At 42.9% G+C, this 20550-nt stretch overlaps 1 protein-coding gene across 1 annotated transcript in view; it reads left to right on the top strand.

Annotated features, from left to right (window-relative positions):
- LOC144681502 (coatomer subunit gamma-1) overlaps window positions 1-20550 on the top strand; it is a 62068-nt gene that overhangs the window by 6393 nt on the left and 35125 nt on the right. Inside the window, exons 2-5 of the mRNA XM_078543134.1 lie at window positions 7249-7301; window positions 9512-9592; window positions 17063-17134; window positions 19103-19182. Of these exons, the coding sequence (XP_078399260.1) occupies window positions 7249-7301; window positions 9512-9592; window positions 17063-17134; window positions 19103-19182 (286 nt within the window). The remainder of the gene's footprint in view (window positions 1-7248; window positions 7302-9511; window positions 9593-17062; window positions 17135-19102; window positions 19183-20550) is intronic.

Raw genomic sequence — 20550 nt, 5'->3', positions numbered from 1 at the left:
CATCAGAGAAGGAAACAGAGTTAAGGGTAACCTTTCATCTGAAAGACTTACGTTCCTATAGTACCTTTCACCACTTCAGGATGACCCAAAGTGCACTAATTTTGAAGTGCAGTTATTGTTTTGTTGTACTAAGTGCCGCAACTAATTTGCGCACAGCAATGAAATAAATGGTCGGATCATCTGAGGAGGAGTCATATTGGAATCAAATCGTTAACTCTGTTTCTCTCTCCACAGATGCTGTCAGATCTGAGTTTTTCCAGCATTTTCTGTTTTTGCTTATGACCAGGTTATCTGCTTTAGGTGTTGCTCGAGGGTTAAATGGTGGCTAAGATATCAAGGCTAAGATACCCTGCTCTACTTCAATAATGCCGTGGGATCTTTTACACCCACCTTAGGGCAAGCAAAGGGGCTCAGTTTAATGTCTCAAGTTGGCAGCTTTTATGGTGCAATTCCTAGTGACAGAGGTGAGGGTACTACTCCCGAGCAACATCTGATACTCTACTTTCAAGCTCGGATCCTGAGCCACTTAGAATTTTTGAGGGAATACAGACTGCCCATGGGATTCCTGTCCATATAGAATCAGCTTTTCATATTTTTCTGTATTTGTTGACCTATTAGTTAATTTTGTTGCATGCTAATTAATAAAAATTTGGAATCATGAGCAGAGTTTTTGTTTGGGCAGCTAGCGCTACTTTTTATAATAGGCTAACTCTGTAAGTGTTTGTCGAGAGTCTGTAGGGATTTGAAAACATTTGCAGGAGTTCCCAGTGAGTGTGTTGATATCTAATATTTTCAAAACCATCGGTGTGCACAACTGGAAAAGGCCACCAAGTCTACTTGGCTGGTCTCAAAGTTCAAATAATCTACACACTGCTCTACCTTGGCTTTCTCTGCCAAATATCTATCCAGTTCCCTCCTGAATATTCAAACACTCTTGGCCTCACTGACTAGTCTGTTCAAAATGGGATCCTTCTTTTGGTTTTCAAGATAAAGCTAGTCCATATTTTAAACGTGTGCTGGAAATATACGGATCATCTGTCAGCATACAAGAAAAGATACATTGGCCTTCATTCACTTTTCCTGATGTTGCTTGGTAATTCTGGCATTTGTGATTTTTTTTTTCCTTCTTACAAAACAGCCATGTTATCCAGTTTTTGATTTTTAAGATAATAAGTTAATTAATCAGTCAAGCTCGTAATGTGGCCAATTTATTATTGCTAGAAGTGACATACAGGGGCCTGTTCTTTGCAAAGAAAAGGAATATGTTCAAGCCTTGCACTTTTTTTGAATTACCAGGGAGCCTATAGTTCCTTGTTGCTTTTTCCATGGCTACACCTTGGCCAATTGTCAACCAATCAACTGTAATATAAATTTTTGTGATAATTTGACATTCTTGCATTTGTCTTGATGAGTGCAAGATAAGAAGTTTTGGCAACATGTCTCTCTCAGCAATATTTTAGTTTTATATATTTCCTTCCTCCTACCTGGTATCTGTCTAATATTACCTGCTATTTTCCTTGCTATCCTAGTTATACTAGGTTAAGACTCTAGTGAGCTCTTTGTTCAATGTTTAGTTTGCACAGTAGGGTTCATTTTCAGGGAAAGATGGACCAGTGGTGAGTGAATTGATAGGGTGCAATTAACTTTTGAACATAGATACCATTGAGCGTAAAAGCTTAATTTGTCCCAGTGACTGTGGACTAAGTAAGTCACCTAAGTGATCGGGAAAAATAGCCTAGAGTTTTGGCCTGATCATTCAATGACTTCTGCTGTAGCATGTTAGGAGGGAACAGGGATGTGCTTCCTTCTGTGGTTCAACAACCCATCAATATTTGCTATCAATCCATGCACACGATGAAAAGGATGGCATTCTTAAGATCTGGCAAAACCTGTACAACTGTACCCTGGCAAAATGCAGCATATTTAAGATTGAAGATTATTATGAAAATAAAATCTTTTTTTAATCAATAATTAGAAGTGTGAGTTCATTCTTTAGTTACAGAAGCATTTTCCTGATTGGCTGAATGTGTGGATGCCAAGGCAGCCATGCTCCAGTGAACAAGCTGTCATCAGACATTCAGTAGGTGACAAGGTTTGTACAGAGTGATCTACCAGCCTGAGTAACTACTTTTTCAAAATGTTAGCAGTGCCAGAATGAATACTGCTGGCAAGTTAACCAGGAAGTAATAATGGATTCTGATTGGTCTGAAGATTTACCTAACCACATGTCTGCTTTTACTGGTTATCAAAATTACATGCATTTCACAGCCTCAGAACATCCCAATGCACCCCACAGCCAATAAGTTACTTTTGTAATGATTTGAACTGATGTGATATAGGGAAATGTGGCAGTCAATTTGCGCATTGCACGCTCCACAAACAATATGATAATATCAGTAACTTGTCTTTCTGGTGGCACTAACTGGGGGACAAGTATTGACCTCTTCTTTGAACTGGTGCCATAGGATCTTTTAGGTCTACTTGAGAGAGCAGGATGGCCCTCCGTTTAGTGCTGTATCTGAAAGACGGTGCCTCCCTCAGTAAGGCACTGGAGTGTCAATCATAAATGTCTGTGCTGAAATCTCTGAAGTGAGATTTGAACCAGCAACCTTCTAACTGAAAGGTGAGGATGCTACCAACTGTGTCACTGCTGGCACTATTGATAAGGAGGTCCCTGACCAATATTGAGCTAATTGAGGCTAAATGTTATTTGCCACATTTAGCTTTAATGTCCAATGCTAAGATAACCAGTGATTATGGTGTGGTGGAGGCAGAACATTGTCTGGAACCCCTCTCTTTCCCTCTTTACTTTCCCCAAGCTTTCTTTTATTCTCCTAATCACTCAATTCCCATCTTTGTTTTCACTTCTGCAATTGGTTGTGAAGATCCTTGAGATTTTTCTTGTTTTTACACAATGTGAATGCACCACCAGTCTTGAGAGTAGAGGCGCGAAGGTTGGTCTACGCATCAACTGCGAGAAGACCAAGACAGTGATGACTGGATGGCAACAAGGCCTCCTCATCACCATCGGGCAACAGAACATTGAGGACGTCAACTACTTCCCCTTCTTGGGAAGCAACATCTCCAGGGGGGGTGATATAGAGATTGAGGTCCACACAAGAATCGGAAAAGTAGTATCGATCTTCCAGTGGCTCCATAGGGTCTGGGAATCCAGCACCACCGACACGGCCATGGAAGCTACAACTCTACATGCCCATGGTAGTGCCAACTGCAACCTATGCCAGCGAGACGTAGAAGAGAACAGCAAAGTATCCTGTAAGTTGGACATCTTTCACCAGTGCTGCCTATGTAAGAGCCTGGGCATCACATGGTGAAACAACATCACCCACAAGGAAGTGCGCCAGAGGACTGGTCAGAGGCACTTGCAGGACCTTATCCTTTTTGCTCGGCCATCGTTAGCTTTGGTGTCCCCCCCCGCAGGACCTAACGATGGCCGAGCAGGAAGAGAAGGTAAGCAGATGATTCTCTGTGGCTATGTGTTTGATAATACATCTGTGAAGTGCCTTGGGATGATTTACTATGTTAGAGGTGCTTTGATGGAGTTGTTACCCATATCCCCATCGCTGAAATAGAACCAAGAGTTTTAACTCTGGTCTTTTTGAGAAAGAAATGAATACACAATCAACATCACAAAAAAATTATCTGGTCATTTCTGCATTGCTGCTTGTGGGATCTTGCTGGGTAAAAACTGCCTGCCATGTTTACAACAATGACTACACTTCAAACTTAATTGACTGTAAAGTGTTTTGGGACGTCCTGAGCCTGTGAAAGGTGCTATATAAATGTAAGGTGAAGGAACAGATTGCATGTGAAAATGGCAGTAGCCAGCTTTACGGTTGTCATTTTAGTTCAAATGGTATATTAATGATGTTCTTAAAGTTAAGGATATACAGATGGAGGGTAGTGATTGATTAAGTACCTTGAGCACATATAAAGAGGGACTGCTGGAGTGCATCGTCAGCCCCAGAAATGTCATTTTAATTTAATTATGTAAGTTTCTTTTAAAGGTTGTTCTTGTTACAGTGCCCCATCAGGCTGTCACCCCCTTTTATTAGTTTATTTTGATGATTAGTGGTTTTGTTTGAAATGACATATAAAGAGGGACTGCTGGGACATGGTGTTGGTTAAGGAAGAAGTTGACATATGTAATGTTGCATTCTGTAAATAATTCTAGTATTAAAGAAAAAGATTGACGCTTGGTTTCCTACTTCATCTGACTTAACATCCATTGCACTGGAATGCAATCTGCATTCGTATATCTTAAAGGCAGGAATATAAACAGGAACTGTCAAAGATGAGAAAAGGCATTTTGGCCCATTGAACTCATACATGTTTAGTATTCGATATAGATGGGCTGCTAAGAAGCGCAGAGCAGTGGCAAATGGAATTTAATCCTGAGAAAAGTGAGGTGGTGCATTTTGGGAGGACTAACGCGGCAAGGGAATACACAATGAATGGTAGGACCCCAGGAAGTGCAGAGGATCAGAGGGACCTTGGTGTATATGTCCACAGATCCCCGAGGGCAGCAGCAGAGGGTAGATAAGGTGGTTAAGAAGGCATATGGAATACTTACCTTTATTAGCCAAGGCATAGAATATAAGAGCAGGTTGGTTATGTTGGAACCGAATAAACGCTAGTTAGGCCACAGCTGGAGTACTGCATGCAGTTCTGGTTGCCACACTATAGGAAGGATGTGATTGTACTGGAGAGGTTGCAGAGGAGATTCACCAGAATGTTGCCTGGGCTGGAGCGTTTCAGCTATGAAGAGAAATTGGATAGGCTAGAGTTGTTTTCCTTAGAGCTGAGGGGGGACCTGATAGAGGTGTACAAAATTATGAGGGGCATAGATAGGGTACATATGAAGAAACTTTTCCCCTTCACAGAGGTGGGGCTTAGATTTATGGTAAGGGGCAGGAGGTTTAAAGGGGATTTGAGGAAAACTTTTTTCACCCAGAGGGTGGTTGGAATACGAAACACACTGAGAGGGTGGTAGAGGCAGGAACCCTCGCAACATTTGAGAAGTATTTAGATAAGCACTTGAAACGCCATAGCATGCAAGGCTACGAGCCAAGTGCTGGAAAATGGGATTAGAATAGAGAGGCGCTTGATGGCTGGCACGGACACGATGGGCCGAAGGGCCTGTTTCTGTGCAGTATAACTCTGACCCTATGACTCCCTTCAGCTTTGCATCTCAGCCTGGAAATTGTATTTGGAACTCATTCTGTAATCTTAACTGGGAGGTTATCACTCTTTGAGTAAGGATATTTTTAAGATCAGCTTTAAATTTGAAATTACATCATTTGTATATTATATTTATTTTCATTTTTATTCATTGTTTTATCACCTCCTTTTATCCTATTTCAATCTTTTTTCCCATCACTGTCCCCTCCCCCCACCCCACCCTCACAAGGGCTGTCTGTCACTTGTTCATGTTGTTCTTTCCAGAGTGCTTACCCTTGTCCTGCTATTATCACATTGTTTTCTGACCTTAATGCCACTATCAGCATCTCCTTTAGCCAATACATTAACCATTAACATCCCTTTGTCCTTTTGTCCATAACATCTCTGGCAATCTTTCTTTTGCCTCCACCTATCACTGGCCTTCTACCCAGCTTCACCTGCTCCATCCCCCTTAAACAGTATAAATTTCGTCATATTTTTACTTCTCTTTAGCTCTGAAGAAGAGTCATATGGACTTGAAACGTTAACTCTTTTCTTCTCCACCACAGATGTTGTTAAACCTGCTGAGTTTTTCCAGCATTTTCTGTTTTTGTTTCAGATTTCCAGCATCCGCAAAATTTTGCTTTTGTCTTTGTCTATTATAGGCCTGAATTAACTTGAAATACTATTTTGACGTCACTTTATCTATGCCACATAATGCTTTTAGCATAGTTACCTCTTTTCCTTTCTTCTATCTGGGCTGTTGAGGATGTTGTCTTTATGAACTGTCTAGTATGGAGATTGAGCCATGTAGAACGGTTAAATGTGTATTCCCATTAATTCGTATATATCTCAAGTTACTGATAACCCCACATCTTAGTGTCTGATTTGTGTGGCAGCAAGACACAGATGAGTCACAACTTTCTCCAACTTTTTTTTAAAATTCATTCACGGGATGTGGGCTTCACTGGTTGGGCCAGCGTTTATTGCCCGTCCCTAGTTGCCCTTGAGAAGGTGATGGTGAGCTGCTGCCTTGATCCCCTGCAGTCCATGTGGTGTAGGTACACCCACAGTGCTGTTAGAAGGGAGTTCCAGGATTTTGTCCCAGTGACAGTGAAGGAACAGCGATATATTTCCAAGTCAGGATAGCGAGTGACTTGGAGGGGAACTCCCAGGCGGTGGTGTTCCCATCTATCTGCTGCCCTTGTCCTTCTAGATGGTAGTGGTCATGGGTTTGGGAGGCCAGAGGGAAATGAGCGTCAGAGGAAAATTCAAGACATAACTTCTGCCCCACGACAAACTCTCTTCATGCTGACCCCATCCCCTCCCTTGTCTCATGAAATCTGGGTGTCCTATTTGACCCTAAACTGAGCTTCAGAGTCCACGTGCCATTCATTATCAAAAGTTTTCACTAACACCTCTGCAAATTTGTCTGCCTCCATCTCTACCTCAATCCCCTCTGTTGTTGAAACTTTCACCCACAAGTTTGGAAGCTCTAGATTTTCAACCTGCTCTTCGTAAACTGGCACAAAATGCTCTCCCATCCCATATAAGTCCTGCTCCCACATCATTCCCACCCTCACTCTATCGGTTCCTTAAATTGAGTACTTGTCTTTAAATCCCTCAATAGACTTGCCCTGCTTTATCACTGCAGTCTCTTTTGTATAGGCCCCTCTCTTTGCCTGCAGTGAATAAACCATTTCATGATTCACCTTTTCAACTCAGCTTTCAGGCACCTCTCCTAATCTCCTTTCTTAGTTCTTCCATTCCCTTATCTACATTGTGAAGTGAAGAGGAATACTCAGTAGTTGAGTATATTCGAGATTGAGACCTGATAGATGATTGGACACTGAAGAGATATGGGGATAGAGGGGAAAATGAAGCTGAGGTAGAAGTTCATCCATGATCTTATTGAAGGGTGCAGCAGGCTCAAGAAGCCTACTCCTATTTCTTATGTTCTTATGGGCCATTTTCTGTATTAAGGCATTATTATAAATGTTGTCCGTTGTTCATTACTGAGTTTACTGTTTAGATGGTTTTTATAAAACTCCTTCTTGTTTCCCCTAGGTGGGGGCTCAAACCCATTCCAGCACCTGGAGAAGAGTTCTGTACTGCAGGAGGTGAGCAGTGATTTCTGTATCATGTTATTGTCGCTATTTCCATTCAGGTCAGCTGGTCGGATGCCACATTGTCCTCAGCAATACTGACCCATGTAGGCTATAGGTTAGCAAGGGTTCCTATGGTGGATTAGTATACAGCAACCCTCTCTGGAATGTGTGTCTATCTGGAGGTATGATGACCATTAATGGAGATCCATATTGCAGCTTTGAAAGCTGTGTTCAGATGCACACTCACTACTGAATGCCTGGAGCTGGCAGCCTTCCCTATCAGTTGTTAGGATCTTGGGTCTCTAGCCTCCCAGTGAAGCTCGATTGAAATGACAACAGGAAGTAAAATACCAGAGATAGTGGCACGCACAGGTCAACGGCAGTCTGACTTGATTATAGAGGCTGGGGTGAACTGCCTGTTAAGGACCATCTACAAGGCGCAAGTTAAGAGTGTGATGAGATACCCTCCACTTGCCTGGATGAGCGCAGATCCAACAACATTTGAAGCTCGACAACATTCAGGAGAAAGCAGCCCGCTTGGTTGGCAGCCCATCCACCAACTTAAACATTCACTCCATCACTGATGCACAATGGTAGCAGTGTTTACCATCTACAAGCTGCACTGAAGCCAGTCACTAAGGCTCCCTTGACATGCAACTTCCAAATCCACAACCTCTCCCACCAAGGACAAGAGCAGCAGATGCTTAGGAATACCACCACCTGCAAGTTCCCCTCCAACCCACACATGATCCTGACTTGGAGCTATATAAGACCATAAGACATAGGAGCAGAAATTAGGCCATTCGGCCCATCGAGTCTGCTCTGCCATTCAATCATGGCTGATAAGTTTCTCAACCCCATTCTCCCGCCTTCTCCCCGTAACCTTTGATCCCCTTACCAATCAAGAACCTATCTATCTCGGATCAAGAACCTATCTATCTCGCCGTTCCTTCACTGTCGCTGGGTCAAAATCCCGGAACTCTAATCCTAACAGCACTGTGGATGTACCTACACCACATTCTACAGCAGCGGTTCAAGGAAGTGGTGAACCACCACCTTCTCAGGGGCAGTAAGGGAAGGGCAATAAACACTGGCCTTACTAGCAATACTCCATATCCCAATAGTGCATTTTTGAAAAGAGCACAGCAACAGGCATTTGGCCCAACTGGCCGAAGCCAGTATTTATGTCCCACAGAAACCTCCTCCCAGCCTACTTCATCCAGAAACATTTCCTTCTATTCCTTTCTAATGAGTTTATAAGAACATAAGGAATAGGAGCAGGAGCAGACACCTGGCCCATCAAGCCAGCTCCACCGTTCAATACAATCATGGCTGATCTTGGCCTTCAACTCCATTTTCCCGCCCACTCCCCATATCCCTTGATTTCCAGCCTTACATGTATTCAGTGATGGAGCATCCACAACCCTCTGGGGTAGAGAATTCCAAAGGTTCACAATCCTTTGAGTGAGGAAATTTCCCCTCATCTCAGCCCTGAATGATCGGCTTTTTATCCTGAGATTGTGCCCCCGTGTTTTCAATTATAACTTGCTGTTAAATGCATCTGCTATTTGCTTTAGCTGCTCCTTGTGGTAGCAAGTTCCACATTCTCTGAGTAAAGAGACTTGTTGGGTTTGTTGGTGCCTATCTTATATTTCCAGCCCTCGGGTTGAACCTCTGCACAAGTGGAAACATTTTCTCCACATCTCACCTATCAAATCCCTTCATAATATTAAACATCTCTGTTAGGGCACCCTCAGCCATCTCTTTTCCAGAGAGAATGGAAAGTAAGTTAATTTGAAGTGCGTGTACCTGTGTGTGGTTTTAATTGAATATCTCAAGAGGGAAGTTAGTCACATGTTAATGTGAAGTGCTGCATTCTTCCATTCACTGACTGAAATGATTTACTCTGTTGCTTTTGTCTAGCCTCATCCAGCTGATTCAGAATTTTTTATGACACCACAGACAATAACTTGTTATAATTAGAGCATCTGGGTGTTGCATTTCAAAAAAAGAAGAGGCAATCTAACTATGCCATGAATGGAATTGAATTGGTGTCAGGAACTGCATTAGATTTTATGATCAGATAATTAATAATCTAGAGATTCAGTGGACTGAATGGACATTGTCGTCCCAGCCTCCTGTTCTGCTTTTCATATGGAATCACTAAGGTTGTTGATGATATGACACAAACACTTATCTTTTTTGCTGTTTTCTCCTTGCAGGCTCGAGTGTTTAATGAAACTCCCATCAATCCTCGGAAATGTGCACATATTCTCACCAAGATCCTGTATCTGATAAACCAGGTTGGGCTGCTCTCCATAGCTTTGAGAAATAACCTCAGTATTTTGAACTGTTGCACATTAAGTTATTAATGGTACAGAAGGAGGCCATTCGGCTCATCAGGTCTTTTGAATTTTGTAAGCAATTTGTAACTGGTATTTTCAATCTATAAGACGCATTCAATGTCAATGTTGGGAAGCTTTGCCAACAAGAGTGCAAAAATATAAGGGAGTGTTGTGGAGCCCAACCAATAATATTACTGAAGAAACCATTAGTGTCTGTTATCGGAGGAAACTCCGAGCGTGCTTTATAAGCTAGTTGACAGAAAAGGTGGTTGGTTGGTGGTGGAGGGCTGGTGGTTTTGGTGGTGGTGGGCCTGGGTGAGGCTGTGACTGGGGGACAGTGCCCAATATAGTGACGTTCCCCCAAAATGATCCCAGCACTAAGTGGTCCCAGTGTTGAAAATACCTGTACAAGTTTGTCTTGTGTTTATAGTTACATAGAATGCGCAGAATAGAGACAGACCAACTAGTCCATGTGTTTATGCTTTTCATGAATCTCCTCCCACTCTACTTCATCTCACCCTACCTCAATATCCTTCTGCTCCTTTCTCCCTCCTGGGTTTTTCTAGCTTAAATGCATCAATGCTATTCACTTCAGTGATTCCCTAGCTCACAAGCTTGGTTTGTATTTCTTGAAAAGTAGAAGGTTAAGGGGTGATTTGTTTGAGGTTTTTAGGATTTTGAAGGGAATTGATAGGCTAATGAAAAGATACTTTCTGCTGATGGGTTGTCTAGGACAGGGGAACATAATCTTATTTCCAGCATCTGCAGTCTTTTGCTTCTACAAAAGCTAGTATTGGCCCTCTAGAGAGTGAGTATGGAGAATCGATAATGGAAAATAAGGAAACAGTGGAGGTTTTGAACAGGTATTTTATGTCTGTCTTCACTGCAGAAGATTTAGAAAATTTCCCAAAGCTACTTGAAAATCAAGAGGTGAAAGGGAGGGAGGAACTTAAAACAGTAACCATCACCGGGGAAAAGGTGCTGGGAAAATTTAGATTTAAAGACTGACACGTCTCCAGGACTGGATGGCCCACATCTTCGGGCCTTAAAAGAAGTGGCTGCAGAGATGGCAGACACATCATCTTCCAAAATTCATGAGATTCTGGAAGGGTCCCAGCAGATTGGAAAATAGCAAATGTAACACATTTATTCAAAAAAGGAAGGAAGCAGAAAGCAGGAAACCATGGACCAGTTAACCTAACATTTGTTATAGGGAAATTGCTAGGATCCATTATTAAGGAGGTTATAGCAGGATACTTAGGAAATCATAGTGGGATCAGGAAGAATCAACATGGTTTTGTGAAAGGGAAATGTTGTTTAATTTATTAAAGAGTTTTTTGAGGAATTAACAAGCAAGGGATGGATAAAAGGGAACCAGTAAATGTAGTGTACTTGGATTTTCAAAAGGCATTTGATAAGGTACCACATCAAAGGTTGCTGCACAAGATAAGAGCACATGGTGTAGGGGGTAACATATTAGCATTGATGGAGGATTGGTTAGCTAACAGGAAGCAGAGAGCAGGGGTAAATATATATTTTCCGGCAGTTACTACTTGTAACTAGTGGAGCACCACAGGGATCAGTAATGGACCCTCAACTATTTACAATCTGTCTCTGTGACTTGGATGAAGGGACCAAATGTATGGTAACTAAATTTGCTGATAACACCAAGATAGGTAGGAGAGTAAGTTGTCAAGAGGAGGCAGAGAGTCTTCAAAGGGGTATAGATGGGTTAAGTCAGTGGACAAAAATTTGGCAGACGGAATATAATGTGGGAAAGTGGCGAACTTGCCTATTTTGGCAGGACAAATATAAATTTATTTAAATGGAAAGAGACTGCAGAACTTTGGTACAGAGGGATCTGGGCGTCCAGGCACATGAATCACAAGAATGCTGGCACAAGTTAGGAAGGCAAATGGAATGTTGGTGTTTATTGCGAGGGGAATGGAATATAGAAGTAAGGAAGTTTTATTGTAACTGTACAGGGTCTTGGTGAGACCACATCCGGAGTGCTGTGTACAGTTTTGGTCTCCTTATTTGAAAAAGGATATAATTGCATTAGAAGCAGTCCAGAGAAGGTTCACTCGATTCATTCCTGGGTTGAAGGACTTATTTAATGAGGGAAGGTTGAATAGATTGGGCCCGTACCTGTTGGAGTTTAGAAGCATGAGAGGTGTTCTCATTGAAACATATACGATCCTAAGGGGACTCGATAGGGTGGATACTGGGAGGATGTTTCCACTTGTGGGGGAGACTAGAATCAGGGGACACGGTTTAAGAATAAGAGGTCTCCATTTTACGATGGAGATGAAAATTTTTTTCTCACAGGGTCATTATTCTAGGGAATTCTTTCCCCAGAAAGCAGTGGAGGATGGGCCATTGAATTTATTCAAGGCCGAGTTAGATAGATTTTTGATAGACAGCAGAATCAAGGGTCATAGGTTCAGACAGGAAAGTGGAATTGAGAACATGACCAAATCAGCCATGGTCTTATCAAATGGCGGAGCAGGTTCGATGGGGTCAGTCTGATCTCGGTGATGGGCAAGTTACTAGAAAGAATTCTGAGGGACATAACATATCTGCACTTGGAGAGACACGGATTAGTCAGGGACAGTCAGCGTGGATTTGTCAAGGGAAGGTCGTGTTTGTCAAATTGGATTGAATTTTTTGAGGAGGTTACCTGGAGTGTTGATGAGGGTAATGCATTTGATGTAGTCTACATGGACTTTAGCACGGCTTTTGATAAGGTCCCTCATGGAAGACTGGTCAAGAAAGTAAGCGCCCATAGGATCCAAGGCAAAGTGGCACATTGGATCCAAAATTGGCTGAGAGGCAGGAAGCAGAGGGTGATGGTAGAGGGATGTTTCTGTGACTGGAAGTCTGTTTCCAGTGGGGTTCTGCAGGGCTCTGTACTGGAGCCCTTACTGTTTGTGCTGTACATAAATGATTTGGACTTAAATGTGGGGGGTATAATCAAATTAGCGGATGACACGAAAATTGGTAGGTGGTAAATAGTGAGGAGGATAGCCGTAAACTGCAGGAGGATATCAATGGACTGGTCAGGTGGGCAGAGCAGTGGCAAATGGAATTCAACCTGGAAAAGTGTGAGGTAATGCACTTGGGGAGGGCTAACAAGGCAAGGGATTACACTATGAATGGTAGGACCCTGAAAGTACTGACAATCAGAGGGACGTTGGTGTACATATCCATAGATCCCTGAAGTAGCAGGGCAGGTAGATAAGGTGGTTAAGAAGGCATATGGGATACTTGCCTTTATTAGCCGAGGCATAGAATGCAAGAGCGGGGAGGTTATGCTGGAACTGTATAAAACGCTGGTTAGGCTGGCGAACTGCGTGCAGTTCTGGTCACCACATTATAGGAAGGATGTGATTGCATTGGAGAGGGTGCAGAGGAGATTTACCAGAATGCTGCCTGGGCTGGAGGGTCTGAGCTATGAGGAAAGGTTGGATAAGCTGGGGTTGTTTTCCTTGGAGTAATGAAGACTGAGAGGGGACCTGATAGAGGTGTATAAGATTATGAGGGGCATAGATAGAATGGATAGGAAGGCACTTCTTCCATTAGTAGAGAGGGGTCAATAACCAGGGGGCATAGATTTAAGTTAAGAGGTGGAAGGCTAAGAGAATTGAGAGTTGAAGAGAATTTTTTTCACCCGGAGGGTGCTGGGAGTCTGGAAAGGGTGGTTGAGTCAGAAACACTTGTAACATTTAAGAAGTTTTTAGATATTCATTCGTGTTGCCATAACCTCCAGGGCTATGGGCCAAGTGCTGGAAAATTAGTGTAGTCAGACCTTTAGATAAAAACAAAAAACTACTGCGGATGCTGGAAATCCAAAACAAAAACAGAATTACCTGCCAGACCTGCAGAGTTTTTCCAGGTAATTCTGTTTTTGTTTTGTAGTCAGACCTTTGTTGGCCGGCGTGGACACAATGGGCAAATGGCCTCCTTCTGTGCTGAAGACGTCCATGAGCCTGCGTCCATGGGTGAATGGCCTACTCCTGGTCTGAAGCTCTATATTTCTCATAACATAGACTCGTCTCATTCATTTCTCTCTGTGCTGCCTCCAGAGTCTGTACTACTTCCTTGTATGTGATGACCAAAACTGGACATCATAACCTAGATCTCCATTGAGCCTGCATGGCAGAACTGTTTTACCGCCAGCTGGTATAAGAAAGTATTTAGAGTGCAGGAATAGACCATTCAGGTCTGTACTCCACAGATTTAACTGATATAGTTCGGTATCCTATTTGATTTATTGATTGCTACTCCTCTTCATTGTGGTGACTGGACATATTAACCATGACTCTGTTGCATTTAGAGATGGGTGGTGGAGATAATATGCCATATGCACCCTTTGCTTTAAGAGGCCGTTACCTCTTTTAATGTGTTTCTGATGCATTGCTGTCTTGTAGCCAATAGATGGTGCTGTTGCACCACAAACCGACTTCATGTGTTTTCTGTCACTTTTAAGAGACCAGCCTTGGGACTGCAGTAAGTGCAGTGCAGGAGTTTTTGCTAATTGTTCCCAATGAAACATCATCTGCTGCTGGCTGAAAACCAGTACCGAGTTAGACCAGAGATCGGACTTTAAGCTTCAGAACTGAAAGGGAGTAAAATTCTTAAAAGGGTCAAGTTTGCAGCCATTTGCTACCTTCCCTATTTATCCATACATCTTCTTTCCACTCCCAGCCTCCGTGATACAATCACTGTGACACCCTGTGAGTTTTATGCGATTAACCCATGAGAGTTGTGACGAACCTTGTGCTTTGCAAAAAAAAAGCTTATTTTCTTTTTGTGAAGGCTTCTTTAAATCCAGAGTGAAATTAAGTTCTGGGGAAGAAATTTATGACCAGCATTGCTAGCCTGAGATCACTTCAGAACAGCGTACATGTGAGTCGGGTTGTTATACCGTGTGCGCCAGAAGCGTGATGTGGAGTGGAAGTATTTTGTGAGACCCATCTTTATTGAATTGAGTATTTAAAGTGAAATTTGCCTTTCTGTTTGAAGTATCAGTTGCCTGTTAATTAATGTTCGAATTATGTTGATTTTGGTTTGATTTTTATAGTAAAAGTTTTGAAAAAGTGAAATCTTGTCAATCGGCTTCTTTCCTTTGGGGGTTGTGGGGATTTCTTTCTGTTGAAAAGTTTTTTTGATCTCTATGGTGATGGTAGCCAATGAGGGGCTTGTCTAGGATGGACGTGCTGAGCCAGTAAAGCAGATTCGCTGGAAATTTCCAGAATTTAAACAAACAAGGTTTCATGTTTACCTCTCCCGCATTCAGTGGGAAATCAACGTGGCTACTTGTAATGCTCAACGTTTGTTTTAGAGAGCGAGAATTTCTCTGTTTCGTTCCTTTAGAACAATTAACAAAGGATAATTTGAAAACAGGTTGTTGCAGCATTGGCTTAGCACTTGAAGCTGAAGGAGATCAAGTGGAGCTAGTTAACATTGCATTAACAAGAGATAGGGAAGTGAGACCATTTGAACCAGAGAAAATGAAATTCGGAAGAGAACGAGAAGAAAAGGAAAGTGGGCGGGATTTTCGTGTCGTCGGGTGGGCCCGGGAGCGGCTGGGAAATGGTCCACCGCCCACGATTGGCCCCCAATCGCGATTTCACGCTGGCTGGCTGGCTGGCCAATTAACGGCCAGGCAGCATGAAAGGCGCACAGAGAACCTCAGCGCTGCCAGGGTGGGGGCGGGAGGAGTGCGAATGCAAAAGTCTGCGCGTGTGTTGGGGGAGCTCGCACTGAAAGCTCCCTGAAGGCAGGGAGCTGAAGAATATTAAATTCAAAAATGAAGATTCGGAAAATATGAAAAACATGCCCCCTCATAGGACTCACTCACCTGAACATAAACGTAATAAAAATTATGTAAAAAATTTTCAAAAATTAATGTTGGAAACCTTATCCCGCCCGTGGATGAGGTTTCCTTAAAAAACCCAAAGGCCGCCTGGCTGATTTGTCCACCCGCCTACATTAAGGTTAGACGGGCAGTGAAAAATAGCTTTAAATTAATTAAGGGCCTTAAAAGGCCTCTTAATTGTTGGCGGGCACGCTACCAACTCTCGGCGCGAGTGCACAATGATATCGGAATGCTCACCCGATGTCATCGCACGCTATTTTACACCCAATCGGGTTGGGTGCGCACCTGCCCGGGGTACTTAAAACCCTGCCCAGAGATGCAAAAACTTGAATTAGAAAGGAAGAAGTTAGAAAGAGAGGAAAGGAGTAAGCGAAAAGACAAGGAATTGGAAAGAGACAAGCATAAAGCCCGTACATTGGAAGCGAATGATGAGGATAACTCAGGGCCAACACCTTGTGCTTTTGTTTTGGCAAGGAATATTTATTTAGTACTTAGAATTAGTGAGGAAGAAGTAGAAATGTACTTTATATCATTTGAATAAGTTGCCACAAAACTGGAAGCAGCTTAAAGAAGACTGGACTATGCTCCCACAGGGTGTTTTCACAGGAAAAGCTTTGCAGGTGTACCCATCTCTTCCCGAAGAGCAATCAGGTGACAAGGACAGAGTAAAGAATGTTGTTCTCAATGTCTGAGTTGGCACCAGAAACCTACAGGTAGAATTTTAGAAATTTGAAAATTCAAAGAGAGTGGAATGCGCTGGAGAGAAGGAGATGGTGTTTGACAGGTGGGATAGATCGATAAAGGCTGAACAAGACTTTGGGAACCTTAGAGAAGTGATTCTGGTGTAAGAAGTTAAAACTGGTATCCCTTTGGGAATAAGGTCCTACCTTGATGAATGTAAACTCCATAAAATAAAGGACGCTCCGGCACCAGCAGATGATTACAGATTGACACTCGGGCCTATCAGTAACAAGCCCCAGTTTGGAAACTCGCAGAGAAATTGGAGAGATAGGGGTTTGATAGCAAAAAAGAAATCCAATTCTAATGAAGAACAAAGTCTGGGTGAAAAGACCAGCACTCCTGCAGGTAATAAAAGAGAGAATCTGGAGAGTGGGTTTGATTTGAAAGGGCTGGCGTTATTCTTGCCATAAAAAAGGACGTGTAAAGGCTAAATGTTGGAAGTGCCACTGATCGAAGATGTCACCTTCCTACCTGCACCTCCCCCAAAGTGAGCCATGGACTGTCAATGAGTTAAAGCTCCCAACAACACACACTATACTCTCCTAACCCCTCGCAGGGGCTATGTGCATTCAGACCTGGCATCCAGTGAGTTTCTTGCTTGACCTGAACCTCTCAGAATGTGACCCCTCCCCCCACTCCCAAACTGTGGAAAGCCCTTCATGTCCATACCTGCAAAATATATAACCTGTTGTGTCTTGTGGTAAGACCCAAGAATGCGTCAGTCTTGTATGTTTACCGAAAGGTCTTATTGTTGTCTGCTCTGTTAACGGGAAAAAGTAACCTAGAATTTTTATGTTTTTATATAGGGGGAGCATTTGGGTTCCATAGAGGCTACCGAGGCATTCTTTGCCATGACCAAACTCTTCCAGTCAAATGATGTAAGTGTTAATAATTGGTTGGCATTAAAAAAATTGTGCCCGCTTTTTTAATAATCAGTCCCAATACATTCCAGTAAACAATAATCACTGTTAAACTAAATCCTTTAACGTAATGCATTACATGTGCGTTGATCTTAAACTCATCACCTCAAGTTGATTCCACCACCAATGAATGAGTTGCAGCCACTCACACTTGACCCTAGTGTTATACAGTTCAAAATGCTCTTTCCAGGCATAGTGCAGGAGAAGGCAAAAATCTAGCATTCCCTTGCGCTGTTTCTCACTTCAAGTGAGCATTGTATGAAAGTTCAAAATACCCATGCTTAAACTTTACAGAAATCATAGTGACAGCACCTGCCATTCACAAATTGAACTTTAGCTTTTGATGAGGACCTTTAATGAAATCCAAAAGTCAACATAATGAATTGTTTGGACAGTGTAGTCCTCATGTTTAATTGATTGGATAGGATGAGAAGCAATCGTGTGACCCAAGTCTTACCACAGGAAATTTACTTTCTTTCATGTTGTGAAGCCAAACTATGGGTTTTGGGTTAGAGAATCTCATCAAGCAGATCCCTTTTTGGAAACTAAAATTCCAAAGAATTATAATAACAGCTTTTTAACTCTGTTATAGTTATGATTTCATTTTTTTGTGTAATCGGTAAATGCTTTTACTCGTTCTTAGGATGTGAGCGTCGCTGGCTAGGCCAGCATTTATCGCTCATCCCCAATTGCCCACGAGAAAGTGAGCCAGCGCCTTGGACCGTTGCAGTCTGTGTGGTGTGGGTAAACTGGCAGTACAATGGGGATGTCTTTGGCAGGGTGGAGCGAAAGAGAAGGCAACTCTAGGACCAGTTACTGATGAGTGAATTCCCTCCTTTTCCCCTTCACCCCCAGTAATTTGAGACTAGACACGTGGTAAGTGGAGCATGCTTTGGAGGAAAAGGTGACTTCGCAGAATCTCCGAGATGTTACGGCTCAGAAGGAGGACTTTGGGTCTGTTGTTCCCAAATCTCTCCACTGGGGGTTTTCTGCACCTCATGTCTGGCTCTGCTGTCGGCATATTGGTATGGATTGATTGCTATGAAGTGTCGGCAACACTGGCATTTACCCAGCAATGTGGAAAATTGCCCAGGTATGTCCTGTGCACAAAAAGCAGGACAAATCCAACCCAGCCAATTACCGCCCCATCAGTCTACTCTCATCAGCAAAGTGATGGACGATGTTGTCGACAGTGCTACTGAGCGGCACTTACTCATCAGTAACTTGCTGGCTGATGTTCAGTTTGGGTTCTGCCAGGGCCACTCAGCTCCTGATCTCATTACAGCCTTGGTCCGAACATAGACCAAAGAGCTGAACTCGAGACGAGGTGAGGAATAGATGCCCTTGACACCATTGTAACGTTTGACCAAGTATGGCATGAAGGATCCCTAGCAAAACTGGAGTCAATCGCAGTAAAGGGGAAATCTCTCCACTGTTTGGAGTCATACCTAGCACAAAGAATGAAGGTTGTGGTTGTTGTGGATCAGTCATCTCAGTCCCAGGACATCACTGCTATAGTACCTCAGGGCCAGCCATCTTCAGCTGCTTCATCTATGATTTTCCCTCCATCACAAGGTTAGAAGTGGGGATGTTCGCTGCTGATTGCACCATGTTGAGCACCATTCGCAACTTCTCAGATACTGAAGCAGTCCATGTCCACATGCAGCAAGACCTGGCCAACATTCAGACTTGGGCTGACAAGTGGCAAGTAATATTCATGCCACACAAGTGTCAGGCAGTGACCATCTACAACGAGAGAGAATCTAACCATCTCCCCTTGACATTCAATAGCGACTAATTTTCTAAATCAGTTCAATGAAACAAAAGGAACTGCTTATAAAGTTTCATGGGCGAATTGTCAAATAATTATTGTTGACTCAAAGCATCAACTAAATTACCCATTGTTTCTTTTGCAATCTTGATCAGCCCACCCTACGAAGGATGTGCTACCTGACGATCAAGGAGATGGCTACCATTGCTGAGGATGTCATCATTGTTACCAGCAGGTCAGTGTAACAGAGAGTTTATTAGCAGGTGAAAAAAAAAACTTCAACTTCAGTCATTTACCTGTCCTCCCAACTTTCCTGTTTACCCACTCCTTCCCCAAACAAAACTGAACCTACATTATCTCTAGTGTTAGAAGAGTGGGAGAGCCCAGCCTGTGGAGACTTGTCAGCATTATTCCTAGTTTTGCTCTTACACGTGAGTGATGTGGGCATGGGATTGCTCTCTTGTCAGCTTTGCTGTTAATGTCCCATCCACCCACCATCCCCTCTCCTAACTGACCTACATTGGCTCCCAGTCCAGCAACGCCTCATTTGGAAACTTGGATGAGGTGCCAGAGTAAAAGGCTCCTGCTGCTGTGCCACAAAACAGCACCTACTTATGACAGTTTTATATTACAGCCCGTAAAAGCAATTGGAGCAGCAGTGTTAACACACAGGATTTCACTCAGTAAAGCACAAACATGGGAGGAACATGAAGACTGCAGCCTGTGCAATAAAGGTTTTACTTGTATAGTAATTTTGTCCCAATGTCTTGTAATTTCTATTATATTGTGGTTTATGGGAAATAAATAAAAGCAGAAGCGCTATAATACCAGCTGCAGACAAGACAATCTTCATAGGCAAGGGCTGTTAATAACATTCATTCTCCATCACAGAGCATACTGTTTCCACAGTAACGATCCTCTTTTACATCTTTTTTTCAACATTATCTTTCCCTTGGCCCAATTACTTCAGAATGTAAAAAGAGAGTTCTTGGACCCTTTAGGGGGGAGACCACCTTTTCTTAACTCTCTGACATGTGGATGGAAATTAAATGACCAACGAATATGTTTTTGATAGTTTGTGCCGGGGAGTGTTGGCCAGCTGTTTAAGTAGAATCCGATTGTAGGAGAGGAACACTGAAAATTTTAGGGAGTTGCATTATTTCGAGGTCTCTGGGAAGCAGTGAGCCATGGTAGGAGGCAGTGCACTGAGCCTCACTGGACAGCACTCTTGCCTCTGCATCAGGGACCACTCCAGGTGCTTGAGCACATAATCTCGACTAACACGCTGGTGCAGTACTAAGGGGTTGTACAGTAGGAGAATGCTGTCTTTCAAATGACGACAGAATGGGGGCCCTGTCTGCTCTCTCAGGTGGACATAAAAGATCTCATGGCCCTAATCCCTAAGAGGAGGGGAGTTTTCCCCTGGTGTCCTCACCAGTATTTATCTCTGAAGCAACATTGCTGTTTGTAGGAGCTTTCTGGTGCTCAAATCGGCTGCGGTGATTCTGCATTATAACGATGACTGCAAAATTGACTTGAAGGTGCTATCCCGAGATTGTAGAAGGCGTTATATAAATGAAAGTTCTCTTTTTTCCTTGATTTC

Source organism: Cetorhinus maximus, chromosome 6 (assembly GCF_964194155.1).
Source record: "Cetorhinus maximus chromosome 6, sCetMax3.hap1.1, whole genome shotgun sequence".
Taxonomy (NCBI): domain Eukaryota; kingdom Metazoa; phylum Chordata; class Chondrichthyes; order Lamniformes; family Cetorhinidae; genus Cetorhinus; species Cetorhinus maximus.
This window is presented reverse-complemented; position numbering and strand designations above follow the sequence as displayed.